The sequence below is a fragment of the Brassica napus genome, chromosome A2, assembly GCF_020379485.1.
Source record: "Brassica napus cultivar Da-Ae chromosome A2, Da-Ae, whole genome shotgun sequence".
In the NCBI taxonomy this organism is placed as follows: domain Eukaryota; kingdom Viridiplantae; phylum Streptophyta; class Magnoliopsida; order Brassicales; family Brassicaceae; genus Brassica; species Brassica napus.
Window position 1 is genome coordinate 22227003 of NC_063435.1, and position 19470 is coordinate 22246472.

The window sequence follows — 19470 nt, forward strand, 5'->3', positions numbered from 1 at the left end:
TCAGTTAACAATGGAAAGTTGCAATGTTATTGAGTTTTTGGGTGATATTTTTGGTTTATCATGGATATAAGGTAATAAGAAAAAGGCTAGAACATCTTACCTTATTAGGGAATGTGAAGATTGAAGATAGCATATCGGCAGTGTTTTGTGTGGAGGAGATTAAAGTAATATGTAAACAAAGATATTTTAATTTATTACTGCCGTAAATTGTTATTATTTTCTAGATGTATATTATACATAATTTATGACTATGCAAATATATATAACATTCTGTCATCTCTTGACACCTAAAAATATTAGGAGATGATCTATGTGGTTTAGTACATTTTTAACCCAAAATTTTAATTTTAATACATGTTAAACTTATATGTTAAAGCCACGATCAGATTGTGTTTATTTTAGTAAGAAAAAATAAATGTGTTTATTTTAGTAAGAATTTTTTTTCCTGTGCGTAGCACAGGGCAAACACTAGTATATATATATCTATAAATCTTGTATAATATTTAATTTATGCATTACTTTTATAATTTTAATATTTTAAATATATATATATATATATATATTAACTATCCCCTAAACTATATTTGCGAAGTGAATTTGCCACATGTTCTTTTTACAATTAATTTCACAAAACAAATATGAGATGACTACTGAAATTGATGACATGTCTTATAACTTAATATGACATGGACAATTGCATTTAATGTTAATTTATATTTTTGGTAAACTTTTTAAAATATGGTAATAACTCATATATTACATTTAATGTCAATTTATATATTTGAAATTTTTTTAGAATATGGAAATAACTCATAAATCATCATTAAAATAAATATATTCAAATATGGCATTATAAATTTCGAAATATAATTTAATTATATATTTTTAAAATATACAATTCTATTACTAAAATTTTCAAAAATGTATATAATTTTTTTAGAAAACTCTAGACTATATTTGCGAAGTGAATTTGCCACATGTCTTTTGTACAATCAATTTCACAAAACAAATATGACATGGCTACTGAAATTGATGACATGTCTTATAACTTAATATGACATGGACAATTGCATTTAATGTTAATTTATATTTATGGTAAAGTTTTTAAAATATGGTAATAACTCATATATTACATTTAATGTCAATTTATATTTTTGGAATTTTTTAGAATATGGAAATAACTCAAAAATCATCATTAAAATAAATATATTCAAATGTGACATTATAATTTTTTTAAATATAATTTACTTATATATTTTTAAACTATACAATTTTATTACTAAAATTTTCAAAAATGTATATAATTTTTTAGAAAATTATAAAAATTTAATCGCAAAATCATTATTTTTTTATATATCTACGAAATTTATAAATATTGTTTAATTTTGAATTTTGGTAATTATGCAACTTTTACAAATTTATTTAATTAAAATAAATAGATCGAAAATCTATTTAAGATTATAATTTCAAATATATACATGCATATTTTTAAATATAATTTTTATGTTTAACTAAATCAAATTTATATTAAAATATTAATACGAAAAGAAAATTTACAATATTAATAAAATTTTATTTTAAAATATAATTTATATTTATCTGTTAAAATATGTTTTAGATTTTTTTACTACACCTAGTGTTTACGGATATAAACCCAAATACTATGTCTAAATTTCTGAGATATCCGGACCCATCCACCCCTACCCCTAGTAGTCCCCTCCTACAATACTAGGCTTAAGTAAATAAATCCGGAAAACCAAATCTTTAATCAGTTATGAGAATTTGTACTAGTTTCTTTGCGTAGACTACAACTTAATATATTAAAAACTTACCAAGAGGAATCCATTTCATTGAAATTGAACCCAATAAACGAAAAAAAAAATCAAGAAAGTAGTACTACATAACACTGTTACAGTCGGTCGTGTTCTTGGTCCAGCCTACAACTTGGTCTCTCTATAAACCCAACTTGTTTCGTCAAGTCGCAATCTCATCCACCTCCGAGTTAAAGACAAAACTTGGAAACGTGGTCGTTATGTCTCTGCAATAGAAATTTTAATTCCTCAAACTTTAAAAAAGGCACCAAAACTAATCAAACAGAAAGGTTCATAGTAAGGTAAAACATACCTCAGATATGGAAGAGTCATGATTTTAAGCAAAGATGGGTTTTTGATTACGAAATCACTCCACTCTGTCTTACCAATCTTTCCATCTCGGTCCACATCTGCATCCTCAAATGTCTGTTCACGCAAAAGCAAAAGGCTTGAGTTTTATAAAAGACTCTTTGCTTTGGTATAAGTAGAAGTTGTAATAAACAACAAACCTGATCGAGTATCACTTCTATGGTATCATCAGCTAGTTTCATTTCAGATTCGCAGAGAAGGGCAATCAACATTTGCTTCACCTGCCACAATCAAAAACACGATCATGAACGACCGCAAGGGTTTATTCACTAAATGATGCAAAATCAAGAACCTTCATTCATGATCAGTAGTGAAATGATCTTCGAACACGTTCCAAAACGAAACATCTTAGAAATGTATACCTCTTGGCGTTCAATGAAGCCCGTGCAGTCCATGTCGTATAGCCTAAAGGTAACTGAGATAAAATAGAGACCAACGTGAATAAAAATCACGGGCAAGGCTCCATAGGAACAGCAATAGGTGAGGACTTACAGTCTGTTTTCTCCTCTAGAGAAGCATTAGGATGGAAAACATTGAGTGATCTCACAAAGTCTCCAAAGTCAATAACACCTTTTCGTTTAACATCAAACAAATCAAATATCTGCAAACGAGGGCATTAAGATCAGTCTTTAAGATTAACTAGAAAGTCCTAAAGGTCTGAGAAAGCTTAAGAACTTCTACCCTATTGGCAAACAAATTTTCCTTCTTTCTGTTCTTGAACAAAGCAAGTTGAAACTCTTCCTGCATTACAAGTTGGTCGAGAAATAAGTAACAAAAACCACAAGTGGGCCACCAAAACTTCAACTTTCAACTTTCAAAACCAAACAAAAGAAAAAGAATTATAATTCAAGTCAACTATCAACATTCAATACACAGACTTGTTGAGCAATAAGGAGCCCACAGATAAGCATGGGGGATCCAATTATCGCCTAATAATAAATTGGTTAAAGTCAACAAAGTTGACATATATATTACGGATAATAGTGCATTTAATATTACGTCACTATTCTACACATCAAACTTTCAAGATCCTGCCACGAGGTGCAAACGAATCAATCAACAGCTATCAATAATCAGTTACCTTGTTGATCAAGCCATCGTCAACAACTGAGCTGCTTATGCTCTTGAATAACTCGTACAATGCTTCAACCTCACTCACGCTAACTGAAAAGACAAAAAAAAAACAATAAGCCAAAGCCGCGAGATTAAACATAAAATCAAGTAAGTTGCAGATGAAACAGACCATTGAATAAGATAAAAAATTAGTTAAATATGGATAAAAGAGTTATCTTTAATAAGCTCATGCTTGAGGGGACATTTAAGCTAAGATAAAGAAACGTGTAGTACAAGTAAACTTACAAGCTGTCTCAGAGGCAAGCTTCACAGGGTTCTCATGACCAGGAAACTCTCTGGCAGCCGTGGAATGTAAACAGCCCATTTACAGATGACAAGTAAAAACGAACAAGAAGAAGCTTATTCGATTAATAGAATCAGCTAATTCAACGAGTTCTGAGACAGTAAAGCTTGGTTGCTAACGTTACTGCCCATCATCATAATCATCTTTAGAATCTACACAACACACAGAACCCCAAAACATTTGAATTACACGACGAACGCTGTAATTGAACAAGTACAAACCCTTGACAAAAGTTTCTCAAGATTAACACGATTCGAAAATTAAATGGAAAATCAAACACGTGATGTATGCACGGCTCCAGAATCTCTCTGAACGCAGAGATTGAAATTGGAATAAACGAAAAAAAGATGGAAAAAAACGAAAATCGGATTTTGTACTTACCACCGAGAGAACGGCTCGGTGAGAGAGAGGTGATGGGATTTACGAGAACGCGAGAGAGAGAGACGACGAAGATCTGTGACGGTGGCAAATGAATGATCTGACGGCTGAGATTAACTGTATATATATTACTGGGCTTTTTTTTTGTTCTCCAGAGGCCGATTGAGAAGTTGCGAGGGTTTTATAAGATGAGTGTCGTACGTGTGGATGCTTGAACGCGTGCGAAACACCACCCTTGAATTTTTTTATTTTTTTACAGTGTTGAAAAATGAACCATTGACATTTATTTACTTTGGATGGTTTTTTTTTTGTCAGCACTTTGGAAGTTTTATAAAGTCTTCTTTATTTTGTTTCCTTTTACAAGTTTCGTTTTACAAGTTTTCTTAAATGTTGTAATGATGTTGACTTTTTTTTTCTGTGGAATTACAGTAAATTTGTAAACTAGTAGTGATGAAAAAGAAAATCATAAATATTATACACTAATAACTTTTGAATATTTTTCGATGAATCTTGAATCTCAGCCGGCAGATCATTCATCGAAAAATATTCTAAAGTTATTTGTGTATAATATTTATGATTTTCATTTGGTTCTCTCGTTTTCAGAATCTATGCTGATGCCCGTTATTATTCAAGATCTCGTTATAGATATTGAAACGGAACTTGCTAATATATATATATATATATATAGAGATACGAGTCGTGGGTCATATACCTTTTGGGATAAACGAAGGCTTTGATCGGTAACATTGCTTAATCACATACGCATACCGTACAAAAATTCAATAGTATTAATTAATTTTCTAATTGATATGGAAATAGTGTAATTAAAAATCAAATAGTATTATGGAAATAGTGTAATTAAAATTCTTTTGGTGTCAGGCATGCGAAAATGAAACATATCCACATGTTGGGTTCATATAGAATGTTAGATCTACTTATGAACTATGGTCTGCGTCTTATTAAAAACTAGTGTTCCACCCGTACTGCGTACGAGAAAAATGATTAGTTTATCATATTAATCAGTGTGTTTTGTAGCAAATGTATTGCCAGGTTCATGCTAATACTCAACGTATTGCAATATCTGTAGACAACAAATATATATGTACTTAAGTTCTGTTAGGATAATAGTCACATTCTCTTATTTCTTTGAGGGACAAAGTGATTAATAGCTTTTTCTAAATTTTATTTAACTTTTTTAATTCATTTTACTTGGTTGCAAGGTTTGTGTTAGCTTTTGTTATGTTTCTCTTACAACAATTATCTTTCTTATATAACAGAAAAAAATAGAATCTTATTCTTGTTACTTCTTATATGATTTTTATTTAGTAAATAAACCAAGAAATATGTACTTGCTATTTAGGTAAAATTTCAAAAGAAATCGCAAAAGGAATGATATTCTGGATGTTTTTTTTTGACAAATATTCTGGATGTTATCGTCATGATTTTTGCTTTATCTTTGCGAGAAAAAAAAGAAAAAAAAATCGATGTGAGAGAAACAATACAAAATATGATACTTAGAAAAAAATAGTGTTCCTCTCAGAAATCTTTTCCATGTAGACATCATTTACAAATATGATACTTTACTACAATAAAAAAGTTAGTAAAATATGATATTTATACTTGTAATTTCATTTTTGTTGATAGTCTTTTTGGATAGTGGTAGATTCTCTGATCTTTTCACATCTTTTGAAATCTGCATCATTCAATCATTATCTATTAGTTATAAGATAAACAAAATTTAAGCATACAAAAATAAAAGGATTTTTGAAGAGTAACATATGAGACAAAGAAAAACTTTGATATATCTACTTTGTCTTCTCTGTCTCACATTTTCTTTTTGGAAAAGAAGATGACCTTGTGTTTTTTTGCACATTTATAACCTTGAGTTTTTGAAGAAAACCATGCACGTGAGTGGGTGAGGTTTGATAAATCAAGGCGATGATAGAAGTAGAAAGCAAAGTGAGATCCAAAGATATTAAGCAAACACAAATAAAAAATATGATGAATAAGTGAATAACAATGTCTCTCGGGGAAGAAGTCTTGCATTGCAAAATCAGGTTTGTGATTAGAGAAAGAGAGAAGATGTGTTTATGTATCAAGATGCAATTACAAAGATAAATCTCGTACAAATATAAGTAACAGAATCCTTTTTTTATTATTTGAGGAACATTATTAACAATTAACCTTATCCCCATGTGTGATTAACCAAAATGCCATTACTTAGGTGTCATCATGAGAATCATTCTCACAACCTTTATTAAATAACCCTTCCTTGCTTAGACTAATTACATATAATGCCATTATTTATTATTTGGATCATTTCTTGCAATATACAATATGATTCTTTATTGCATTACTAAAAATTGATTGATAGTTGTAAATACTATATGAATCGTAATTACATTACTAAAATTATGGTGTACGCTGACGGTTATTAATAATACCCTTGATAACTATGAAAGGTTGTCTTTCCCAAATGTGGTGTGTATACTGCATTATTTTACAATTTTGTATTATAATATTAGTGGATTCTTTGATGTATATGTTGTATTATTTTATAAAAGTTATCATACATTAAGTGTATTTGTCTTAGCTATTATATCATGGCTATATAACAAATTTCGATGGCTAAGACAAAAATCCATATTTTTATAATATATTGTTAATAATCATGTTCTTTAGTGATTGTTAATATATTCAAAAACGAAATCCATATTAAATTGCTTGCAATCCCTTAAATTTTGCAGCAAGACTTTTTGATTACAAAATTAACTTAAATGCTGACAGACATTAATTTGGAAATTTATATAATTGTTTCCGGTTAAGTTTAAAGTTAAATATCATTTTCTTTACGATTCAGAAATGATACATGGACACGATTCATAATTATGTTCTTCTATAAAAATTGGTAGGTGACATTAATTTTGATTAATTTGTTTTGTATTTTATGGGATACGTGACATTTATTTTGGGATTGAGCAATAGAAACTCGATTATATTGTAAAATCAAAATATCGTATATAAAAAATTTAAACGCAATCTCGAGTGATTGTAAAATACATTCAAAAAAGAATGACATATTAAATTTCTTTCAATCCTTTAACTTTTGCAAAAAGATTTTTTTTATTACGAAATTAACATAAATGGTGATAGACATTAAATATGGAAATTTATATAATTCTTTCCGGTTAAGGTTAAAGTCAAATATCATTTTTAATATGGACTTCTTTTATTTTGGCTCCTTGCATATAATACTTTTTATAATTGTATGGAAATGTACGAACAATTAGGGATTTGCAACATTCCTTTGTTGCAATGGGATATTCATTTTTTTCAAATCTCATGGGTCAAAACTTTATTAGTTGTGTATAGATATCATACTATCCTAATATCTATGGTATTACAACCTAAACGTTTCAAAACTAGCAAAGAAAATGAGTGGCATGAATTTCATCTCTGACTTGAAGCCAAAGAAGTCTTTGTGGAAGATTAGGGTGAAAGTCACAAAACTTTGGAAGCAGTATTCGACTGCTGGTGGAGAGACCAGTGAAGTGGTTTTCTTATGTCGTATAATCTTTAAATCTTAAAAACAAATATCAAATGTTACTTCTGCTAATCTATATAGGGGTATTCAATTTGGATGTCGGTTTGGTTTCTTCGGTTTTTTGGTATTTCAGTTTATAAAAAATAGCTACCATATTAAGACCATATCTATACAGCCAGTTTCTGATTTATTTGGTTTTATACCAAAATACCATGTATATAATATTTTATAACATTTTGTTTTTAATAACATTTTGTTTCAAAAAAAAATATTTATCTTCTATAATTTTGTAATTTTTTTTATATAATTAGATATTGGCTTTAATAAAACACGAAGATACTTTCGTTTTTAAATAGACAATTTTTCTTTTACAATTTAAAATAATTAGTAAACATATTAAGTTGATAACAATAATATTTTCTATTGAATAGAAAATTTAGCAATCCATATTATTAACTAAATATTAATGTACATATATGTCAGCGTAAAAAATAAAATTATGTTTTCTTTTAATTTGATAAAGATGAAATATACCTTTTGACTTAAAACAAACTATTAAATTAGTAAAATAAATGAAGATCATATCAATAAATAAATTATGTATATGTTACTAATTATATTATATAATTTACATATAATTATACAACATATTTTCATTTTATTCGCTTTGCTCAGTATAATCATTTTATATGCCAAACCATATCCATATAGCACATTTTTTTAAAAATAACATCCATTCGGTATATTTGGTATTACCAAATTCAAAATATTTTTTTCTATTTCGGTTCGGTTTTACCGGATTGAACCCCTAAATCTAAACCATGTATAATATCTCACTATTGCTTTTACATATTTAATATCTATTTATTAAATTTAAAATTTTTTAGTCTATTCACTCCGTGCAGGGCGCGGGTCATCACCTAGTTGGGTAGTTATTTTTAGATTGTTGATAATTGGTGATCGTGGTATTGAAAGAAAACGGTCGGCAAAGTGGCAAGAAGAAATATTTTTGATCGGTAACATTGCTTAATCACATACGCATACCATACAAAAATCCCCTATATATTAAAGGAGAAACATTTTTAAAACTTACCTTAAAAGTTATTGGTAAGGATTGCGACGTGGTGACGTGGCTTTACGAGAAGCTTTTATTTAGTAAAACGCTTAGGTGTCACGCAGAGAACGTTTCTCACCAAAATAATGAATTTAATGCGTTCACACTAACATTCTTTTAAAAGAACTTCATACCATCTACACGTTTCTCGACGAACACTTTTATGTTATTTGTTAAATCCCTAAGTCCGCAACTACTACAACGTGATAGGCGAAATATAAAAAAATTTATTTTTCAAAGCTTCTTCTCAAACTTGCAAACACCATATATCAAATTTTAATATTAGTACAACCATTATAAAAAGTCTCTCGCTTCATCCCTGATAACAATCATACCTTTAGTTCTATCGATTAAAATATACCTGATGTTATACATAATCATAATATATAATTTTAACATTAATATAGACATATTATCCCGCGCAAAGCGCGGGTTACTATCTAGTTCAATAGTATTAATTAATTTTCTAACTGATATGGAAATAGTGTAATTAAAAATCCAATAGTATCAAGGGGATACGATTGGTGTCAGATATGCGAAAATGAAACATATCCACATGTTGGGTTCATATAGAATGTTAGATCTACTTATGAACTATGGTCTGCGTCTTATTAAAAATGTCGAGAGTATTATTATACAATTCTCAGCGATGGTCTAACAACATTGCCAAATACAGAATAGTCTTTTAGATAACCCTTGGTTGATGCTATTTTTTTTTTTTTTTTTTTTTTGATAATCCAGGGGTTCCCCACTTACGTGGGTCATTCCCCTGGGTCCGGTTAGGCAGCGGTCCACTTCACGCGGGAGGGCTTTACCTGGGCTGGGGACAAGGCCCAACACCCAGTACCGCATTTGGTGACAGAATGGGCAGTTCGCCTCCGCCTGACGTCGAACCCGTGAGCATGAAATATATATATAAAAGATAAACATCAGCTTGATAGTGACATTGAGATACTATCAAGCTAAAAGAGGAGTACTGATGGCGTAACGGAATGACTGCATCAGAATTGGAATCACAGAGAAGTTGCAAAATGATCACAATGCAGAATTTTGTTTCGGAAGTTTTTACACTTAGGAAATCACTTGAAGCAGAAAGCGGTTGAATACTAATCCCAATCGAAAACCTTAAAGACATGTTGAACAAAATCATTTTTGTTACTGAAATATAAGAAATTGTCGGAAATACAATCTTCATAATACATTCTTCATGTTTATACTAACCAATATTACCCAACTTCTAAAGAGAGAAAAATACATATATAACACTAGAGTTTTTTGCATGTGAAATTTAAGATTCTAATAAATATATAAATAAATACTTAAAATATAAAAAAAATAGTTTTAAAAATAATTTTCGTTTTTCAAAAAGAAATTATGAAAAAAATTCAAAAAAAATTATAAGAAAGTTAGAATTTGATAAAGTAGAATTCAAAAATATATTTATTTATTTTTTTAAAAATTATTTATTTAAATAATAATTTATTTTATATATATATTGAACGGAAGTATAAGAATCTTTTGTCTCTTAATGAAGAATGTATTTTTGAAAATGTCTCTTTATTGATAGTAAACATAAATAATGGTATTAAGAAAGCGGTAAACATGAAAATTCTCTCTGAAATATTTAAACCAGCTATAACCATTGGGAGACAAGTTAAAAGATGGATCACTCATTTTAGTTTTCAGTTTTTTCTTTAAAAAAAACTAAACTAAATTTAAACACAATTTAACAGATAATTTAATTTTGATTTTCATATAATCATTCTTATATTAACTTGTGTTATTAAATATATAAATAAAAAGTACATATTAATTATAATTATCATTTTAATAAAACTAAAATATTATAATATATATTTCAAATCATGATTTCGTGTTGTGGGTTATATCAACATATAATTTTGAATACATCTTTTAAAGGTTGTATTGATTTTTGTTTTGTGAATCCTAAAAGATATGAATATATATACATTCCAAAATAAGCTTGAGTTTATAGTCAAGTATTTATTATTGAAAAACAGAACACCTGTAGCTTAACAAAATTGTATAATAACACTTCTAATAAATTATTTAATGACCTAAGTTTTAATATTTAAATTTTAAAAATCTATGTACAATGCAGATAGAACTTTTTCAAAGCTCAAAAAGTTAGTTCACATAAAAACTCTATTGAAATAAATTGTATGCATAAATTTAAAGGGAAATTGCCAAATATGACCCATAAATTGATTTAAACACAAAGATATACCCCAATTTGAATCAAATGGAAAACTAACCCAAAAAGCTAGTAAAATTACAACTAGTTCCTTATGACAAAAAAAAACAGAATGTACTTATACATTTTAAACGGAACATTAGATTAAAAATGAAAAAGTGAAAGATGGATACTTAAAACTGGTGTCGAAAGACTTTCACTTTCACGAATGAGCACTGACACATTTTTATGTCAACTGGCTTCCACTATCACGAACAGACACATATATTTTGGCGTACAAAAAAGTGAAACATGGACACTAAAACCGGTGTACAAACAAAGATGAACAATATTTGGTTGTTGCAATGAATAATAATATTTTTATTAACATTTATGTATACATGATGTACACGATGAATAACTAGTTGGATATGTGGGAGAATTTCAGAATATTTCCATATTTGAGTTTTGTAGATGGCACCGAAGTACGTATCTTTCCATGTTTGAATTTTGTAGCAATATCCAACTAGTTGGACATGTGGGAAAATAACAGAATCAGCCACAAGCTATGCATGACCACAAGGTTCCCCGTAGGTTCCCCGTCGGTATCATCTAGGTTGAGATCTGGTACATCATCTGCCTCATAAGAGAGGTAACCAAAGAGCGGGGGTATATCAAATTCTTATCACTAATCTTAGATAGTGGCCTAGTCTCCCGTGTGTGTGGGATAGCAAGAGAAAGTTGGTGAGTAAAACCGTGCATTGGTGTCGGGGTTTACGGGGGTGGTGCGGTTCTTAGTGTACGCGTGGACGCTGATCTTGGGTGTACATGTGAATAGGGTATGGAGGGATCTTCTCTTGATGTACGTGTGTACGCCGATCCGGTTTGTACATGTGGACTTTCCTTTGGGTGTACACCAAGGAAATATAGGTCTTTCTTCCAATATGTATCATCTTCGCCGGATAAGCGAACAGTATGGTCAAAGGCATTGCCAGTGGTGCACTGGTAGGTTTCGGGGGCTGTTTTAGGTACATGAATCCACACCATAACCTCAGCTCCATCAAACCCACCGAATGTTTCCTCGTCTTCTTATCTATTACAAAATTCCAGATAGAATCGACGGATGTCCACTCTCCGGGAATAACAAGGCAGTGATCTGCCATGGGGGATCTGCATAAAAAAACAGGTAGCAAATTATATTATAGGATAAGCATGTCTCGTTATTGGATAAATAGGTTTGTTAGGAGGGGGTTAGACAACAAACTTTTTTTAGCAGCTTAATTTGGACGTGAGCAGAACCGTGAAAAAAAAGCAGTGAAACCGTGAAAAAAGAAAGAAAAAAAAGATGAAGACTGTAACTTTATGCAAACCAGTTAATCTGGTCGTCCGTGTAAAAGGACAAAAGAAGATCCAATGGTTGAGATATGAGACATATATAAGTCTTGTCACAGATCTTAGAATTAATTTGGACCGTTGAGATGGTATATAGATGAGTGGTGGAGGTTAGTTCCCGCTAAAACAATAGTTTAGTTAGTCAGCAAGTTAGTTGCAAGATAACTAGTTTGTTAAAAAAAAAAAGATAACTAGTTTGTTTAGGTGAAAATGAAGCTGTTAGGATCAATGGCGGACCCAAGATTATTTTAAACATGGGTTATAAAATAAATGGGCTTGAAATCCATATTGAAAGAGAAGCAAAAATGAGTATCAAGCAGGAATTGAACCTATGTTTTAGGGGTGTCAGACGATGGAAATTCACCACCAGAACTAAAGAATTTCAATTGTACTAGCTTAACAAATTACATTTATATATTTTAAGGTGTGGCAGCTGCACCCCTTTCTCTCCACATGGGTCCGCCTCTGGTTAGGATAAATTAACTTGATAGAAAAAAACTGTTTTATTCGGTTATAAAAAAACTTAAAACTGAATAAAACTGTCTTTCAGTGTAATTCTTTATTAAATCATTATAAAGAGTATGACTGGTGACCATTCTGGAATCAAGAGGAACGAATAGGAAATGAACGTAAAGGAATAGAATTGCAGGAATGAAAAGGAATGATGGTTCCATCTCATATTTAACAAGGATTTAATTTGTTCTTTATTTCTCTACAAAAAAGGGAATGGTAGGAAATGAGAAGGAAAAATTATTCCTTATAAATGGTGATTTTTTAAGGAATGTTAGGGAATGCATTTGTTCCTCGTCGTTCATTGGTCACCATTCATAAAAGAGTATTGGACATACAAGCATAATTTTGTGACTGAATACAACATAAATGCATTTAATTTTGATGTTAATATATAATAATGATAAAGGGATTTTGTATATTTAAATATTTTAGATGCATGCATATATTATATATATGGCATATATCTTAGTTTTTTGACTTTTTCATAAGGTATGTACATAACGAGAAACATATATCAACTTAACCAATATGCATCTGAAGTTTATGCACGCATATATTATATCATCATATATGCTATATATATTTCCTAAAAATATCAGCTTGATAATATATATAACTATGTGATACACATCCTAAACACACACACACACACAAAGATATATATATATTGAAAACTCCAATCATCATATAAAATGACTAAGTCCGTTTTTTGTGCTGTCCTTATCATATTTATTCTAGGTTTGTTTGATGTTTAACCATCTTTAAAATAATCTATTGTTTCTGCTGCAAAAAAAAGAAAATCGATACTTATATGTTTTTAAATGACGTTTTTTTTACAGGATTTATGGCGAATGAGACTCAAGGACAGCTAGGAAAGCTGTGTAAAGAGCCTTTACCACAAACAGATTGTGGTGCCGGCTCATGTGGTGCTCTGTGCCGTCAATTAAAGCATGGAACTGGCCACTGCCTTCGGGGATCCGAAGGAAAATATGTGTGCTTCTGTTATTTTAAATGTTCTTCTTGAATTTTTGTTTCACTCTATAAAATGGTATATCACTTTAATGATAAAATGAAAAAGAATGCATGCTTCTGTTTTTTAAATCCTCTTCTTGAATTTTTGTTTAACTCTCTAAAATGGCATCTCACTTTCTTCTTTTTTTTTGTCATCATGGTATCTCATTTTAAAGATAAAAAAAATATGAGAAAGAGAAAAAAGTATAATAAAAAGTATCTCATTCGAGAAATTACGAATGTTTTTGTTAAATTTTTTAATGCTGTAGGTTTTATTATAAATTAATTAAATTTAGTTTATATTATAAAATATTAATATTTTAGGGATAAAAATTATAATTGAAAAAACAAGAGATGTGCTCTAAAATGTATTTTACCATGATTTAATATTTAATCAGTTACAAGGTGTTCCGCCCGCGCATGCAAACATAAAATTTTTATAATTATATATTAATGCATTCATTCTCCTATATATTAATTGAGAAGTCACTTAAGTGGATTTTGTTTATGTGTCATTCATAGGTGAACTTTTAAATTAATTCTCTTAATTTGATTGGTTGTTGGTATTTAATTTAAATTTTTAAAAGAAAACTAGTCATAGAACTACCTATTCTAATCTATATTACCAAAAAAAATAATTAAACATTTTAAATATAGATGAATTAACATAATTTGTTTATAATAACAATTAAATGTCATATATTACATTATAGAAATACGGAATATACATATAAATATATATGATATTATATTAACAATTTTAAGCATATTTCTATTAATAGTGGTTACAATAAATCATAGATTACAAAGAAATAATTAACCTAAAACTGTGCGGGACAGAACCAATCTCTTGGAGTAGAACTGTGGGCAAACCGATTTCTACAAAGTGTGGTCTCATGTATCATCAAAGGTTCTTTCTCATGTGGCAATGCTTCTTTAGTCGAGGTTTTGCTTCCATATTCTAGTCAGACATGTTCTATTAGCATTTGAAGTTATTGGTTTCTTTCTTCTCGTTGTTGTTTTAGATTTCATTTCATTCTGCGACTAGTTATCTCTGTATTTCTGTCAAAAATTTAAAACTTTAACATCTACACCGAAAAAAAAAATCTTTTACTTCTCAGCTAAGAATCAGAGACTTGTATACAGAGAGAGAACAGAGTTCTTAGAGTTTCACTTAACAAATAACTCAGTGAAGCCACTTGTGAGTTTACCGGAAAGGTTAAGATCCGTGAAGGTAGATTCAGTATTTTCTTATAAAGGAAAGATTCTCACCACTGGTTATTCTAATTCTCCACTTCTCATCACCATTAAGAAACTCAATCGAAAGGATGAAGGATTACAGGTAATTATCTCTCTCTGTTTTTGCTAGACACTCAAGCTGAGAGATTGGTTGTTGTGTTTAAATGAAAGTCTGAAGATTTTCTACAATTTTTGATATTTTCTCTTCTGTGTATTCTAATAGTGTGTCAAAATCTGATACAATTCATCATAGAAGATTGTCACTAAGGTTAACTAACCACTTTTATTTTCACTTTACGTAATTGTCATTTACACTAATCATTTTTACCTCACTTTAATAAAGACTAGGTTAAGACCGCGCCTTGCGCGGGATGAACATTATATATATAAATTATTTTATATATTATATGTTTATAACATATTATGAAATAATAAATATATATTGAATAATTAAAAAGTCATTATCTACTACTTATATAATTAAATTGGTGCGAACATATAAATAAATTTAATAAATCAAAAAATATTTTTTCTATTTGATATGATATATAGTTAAATTTAAATGATAGTAACATATATATGGTATATGTTAATATTAATATTTATTAGATGATGCTTTTTGCTCATATTTTTTTATCATTTGTATCCGTTATTGCAAAAAGTTTAAATTAGTGATAACAAAATTTTCACTGTGAGAATAATGGTTTAAGTAATTTATAATATTTTAAAAATTAAGTTGTGAATATTTTTTTAAATTTTTTATCAAAAAAGTGTTCAAAGTAAATTTCAAAATTACGATATTTATGTATTTTTATATAACATATAGTTTAATTTAAAATGATACATATATTTATATATTTTTTTATTTTTGATACTTGTTAAATGAGACTTTCAACTTATATTATTTTTCAATTATTTGTATCATGTCATAACAAAAGTTTTAAATCATAGATCACAAAATTTGAATGTGAAACTTTTAACAGTTTTAGTAATTTATACTCGTTTTTAAAAATTCAAAATATAATATATAAATAATTTTTTTAATTTTTATTATCTGGTTACTATGATTGTTTAATTTATTTTAATAGCTTAAAATTAAACAAGTATAATTATAATACACACATATTTTTATCAAATCTTTATTATTCAAAATCATTAATTATCATATATACTTTAGCCACATTAGGCAATTCCGTAATCTTATTTAAGGAAATAATGAATCATATTAATAATGTATTTATTGTGGTTTAATAAAAAGCTTATTATATATTTAAATGCACCAACCTATTTCTCTAAGGATTCTAAAAATCATTCTAGTGATAACACGTGGCTACAAAAAAAATGTTGCAATGCTTCTCAAATAATATATAGGGGATTTTCTAAAGATATACTTTATTGGGATATCATACCATCATATATGGTATGTATTGATTTCATAATACATATCGTACTATACATAATTGTTATTTACATTAACAATTTTTACCCTCACTTTTAATGAGAAGTAAAAGACATTTATAACCATAAAGTTAACTAATCTATACTTTGAGTTTAGAGTTTAGAGAGTGAGATAGAGTTTTTGGAATGTGAAATTTAGGATTCTTATAAATATATAAATAAATATTTAAAACAATAAAAAAATAGTTTAAAACATAATTTTTGATTTTCAAAAAGAAATAAAATAAAAATAAAAAATAATAATAAAAAAGTTTGAATTTGAAAAAATATAATTTGAAAGCATAAATAAAACTAAAATATTATAATATATATTTCAAATCATGATTTTGTGATGTGGGTTATATCAACATATAATTTTGAATACATCTTTTCAGGGTTGTATTGATTTTTTTTTTTGTGAATCCCAAACGATATGAATATATATACATTCCAAAATAAGATTGAGTTTCTAGTCAATTATTTATTATTGAAAAACTGAACACCTGTAATTTAACAAAACTCTATAATAACACTTCTAATATATTATTTATGACCTAAGTTTTAATATTTAAATTTTAAAAATCTATGTATAATGCAGATATAACTTTTTTCAAAGCTCAAAAAGTTAGTTCACATAAAAACTCTATTGAAATAAATAGTATAAATAAATTTAAAGGGAATTTGCCAAATATGATCCATAAATTGATTTTAAACACAAATATATACCCCAAGTTGAATCAAATGCAAAACTAACCCAAAAATCTAGTGAAATTACAAGTAGCCTTTTATGACAAAAAAAAGAATATACTTCTACGAATATACCTCCCTGAAAGTCTTAGGGAAAATTACATGTTTACCACTTTCATGCTACCACTTTTCATTTTTACCATCACTACAAAGACATTTTCAAAAATATATTATTCATTAAGTGGCAAAAGACTATTATATCCATTTTATTTATATATATAGTAAATCATTATTTAATTAAAAAAATAAAAAATAAAAAATAAAAAATAAAATAAAAAATAAAATAAAAAAATATAAAAAAATATAAAATAAAATAAAAATAATTTTTTTTATGTTTTCGAATTATACTTTTTCAAATTCAAACTTTTTTATAAATTCTTTTTTTTGAATTTTTTTTTTTATTTTTTTTTCAAATTTCTTTTTGAAAATCGAAAATTATGTTTGAAACTATTTTAAAAAAAAATTATATATTTTTTAAGTATTTATTTATATATTTATTATAATCCTAAATTCCAAAACCCAACCCTACCCCACCCCTCAACTCTAAACCCTAAGTCTAGATTAGTTAACCCTAAGGGTATAAGTGTCTTTTATCCTTCATTAAAAGTGAGGGTAAAAGTGATTAGTGTAAACATGAAAAGTAGTACTATGAATGTGTTATTTTTGGCAATTTTCCTATCAATTATGTGAAAGAAATAGAAGCTTAATATGTAAAATACAAAAAACTCTAAAAATTTACAAAAAAAAACTAATAAAAATTAAACTATGATATCACTTGAAAGCTTCTTAGACAATATTAATAAAATATTTAAGCGATAATTAGACAAATTTGATTTTTTTTTTGCCAACCAAAAGTTTATTATTAATTAACATCAGTTATTTCAAGATGTTTAAGAAAGGATGGACAAAAAAAATAGGATGAACATAAATGATATATGAACTATGAATAATACTTTGTAATGCTGACTTAGTTAACACATCTGCACATCCATTTCTAGTTCTTTTAGATGCTTAAATTCAATTTCTTCAGAGGTTTTATTCCACAAAGAGATCGTATGAGATATTATTGTTTTGATATTCAGATTTGTTTCTTGACTGTTAAGAAAATTGATAACTGTAAAAACATCTCATTCGAATACGATATGTCTATAACCGAGTCCCCAACATGAAACAAGTTTGTTTAAAAAGTAAATAATTTCATTTTTCTTATATTATATAATAAATATATATTATTTACTGATAATAAAAATATAATTATTCATCTATCACAAATATCTATGCAAATATATGAATCAAATACAACAATCAAACAATATAATGATTCCACAAAGAAAATTTAAAAAATATATTTATGTTATATAGTCTTATTTTATGTTCTTCAAATAATGTAATACAATATTATATATATATTTTTTTAAAATTGATAAATACATATAATATCTTATCCGCGCATAGCGCGATAAAAAATCTAGTCTATATTATAATAGGATAGTTTAGTCTCTCTTAAAGGTGTCCACGTGGCAGTTACTAAAATTTGTGTCAGTCCCACGTTGATACCAGAGCTTCGTTTGGTCATTAGGGTATGCGCAGCGGGGGTTCACAGGGGAGAGTCGCACGTTTTACGAAAAAGAAAAAATATTAAAATAAGCATAACCAAAGACCTCGGCTCGTCCCGCCTCTCCCGCGTGAACCCGGATCGTGACTGTTCAGTGGGCTCCACGCCACGTGGCGGCCCGCTATTAGTCACTTTATTTATTTATCTTTTTTTTATAAATCAAAAGAAAAGAAAATAATAAAAAATTAATTTTTTAACCCCAATGAGCGGTTCGCCGCTGCGCATGGTCTTAAGTCGTCGTGTTTGGTTTGATAATTTAGTATTGGTTTGATATTTTAGTCTATGATTTTGGTTCTTCGTGTTTTGTATGTAAATCACATATATAATGAACTGCTGTGTTTGGTGTTCGACTAAATTCTGCAAACACAAAGATTTATTTTCTGACGGTTCCTCTCTCAACCGTTGCAATGATTGTCCACTTCATATTAAAAATTTAAAACCTTAAGCACTCCCAGTCTCTTTGTCTCCCTCACTTTGCAATCAAAGCCTTTGATAACAGATAAATACACAAAAATCTCTATAAATAGTTGACGGTTACGGCTGGTATCTAGCATCTGACAGACACTATCTAAGTTTTTCTTCGGTCGAACCCTTGATCCCTCCTTTGAAAACGTAACGTCTGCCTCCGAGTCAATTTCCTCTCAACCTTTTGGTCACCACGCCACCTTTCACATCTCCACCTTGGCTGG

General features: G+C 28.5%; 1 protein-coding gene across 2 annotated transcripts; it reads right to left on the reverse strand.

Moving 5' to 3' along the window:
* Positions 1–1801: 1801 nt before the first annotated feature.
* Positions 1802–4143, reverse strand: LOC106400563 (calcineurin B-like protein 9). 2 transcript variants are annotated; one of them, XM_013840912.3, is made up of 9 exons: positions 3979–4143; positions 3540–3749; positions 3262–3344; positions 2862–2921; positions 2673–2781; positions 2543–2595; positions 2321–2401; positions 2125–2237; positions 1802–2038 (listed from the first exon to the last, which is right to left on the reverse strand). In XM_013840912.3, exons 2-9 carry the CDS (start codon positions 3616–3618, stop codon positions 1975–1977), a joined length of 642 nt encoding a protein of 213 aa, XP_013696366.1. In that variant the 5' UTR covers positions 3619–3749; positions 3979–4143; the 3' UTR covers positions 1802–1974. The 2 variants fall into 2 exon arrangements, with proteins under 2 accessions (XP_013696366.1, XP_022559879.1); XM_022704158.2 differs by lacking the exon at positions 2862–2921.
* Between the last annotated feature and the right edge of the window lie 15327 nt (positions 4144–19470).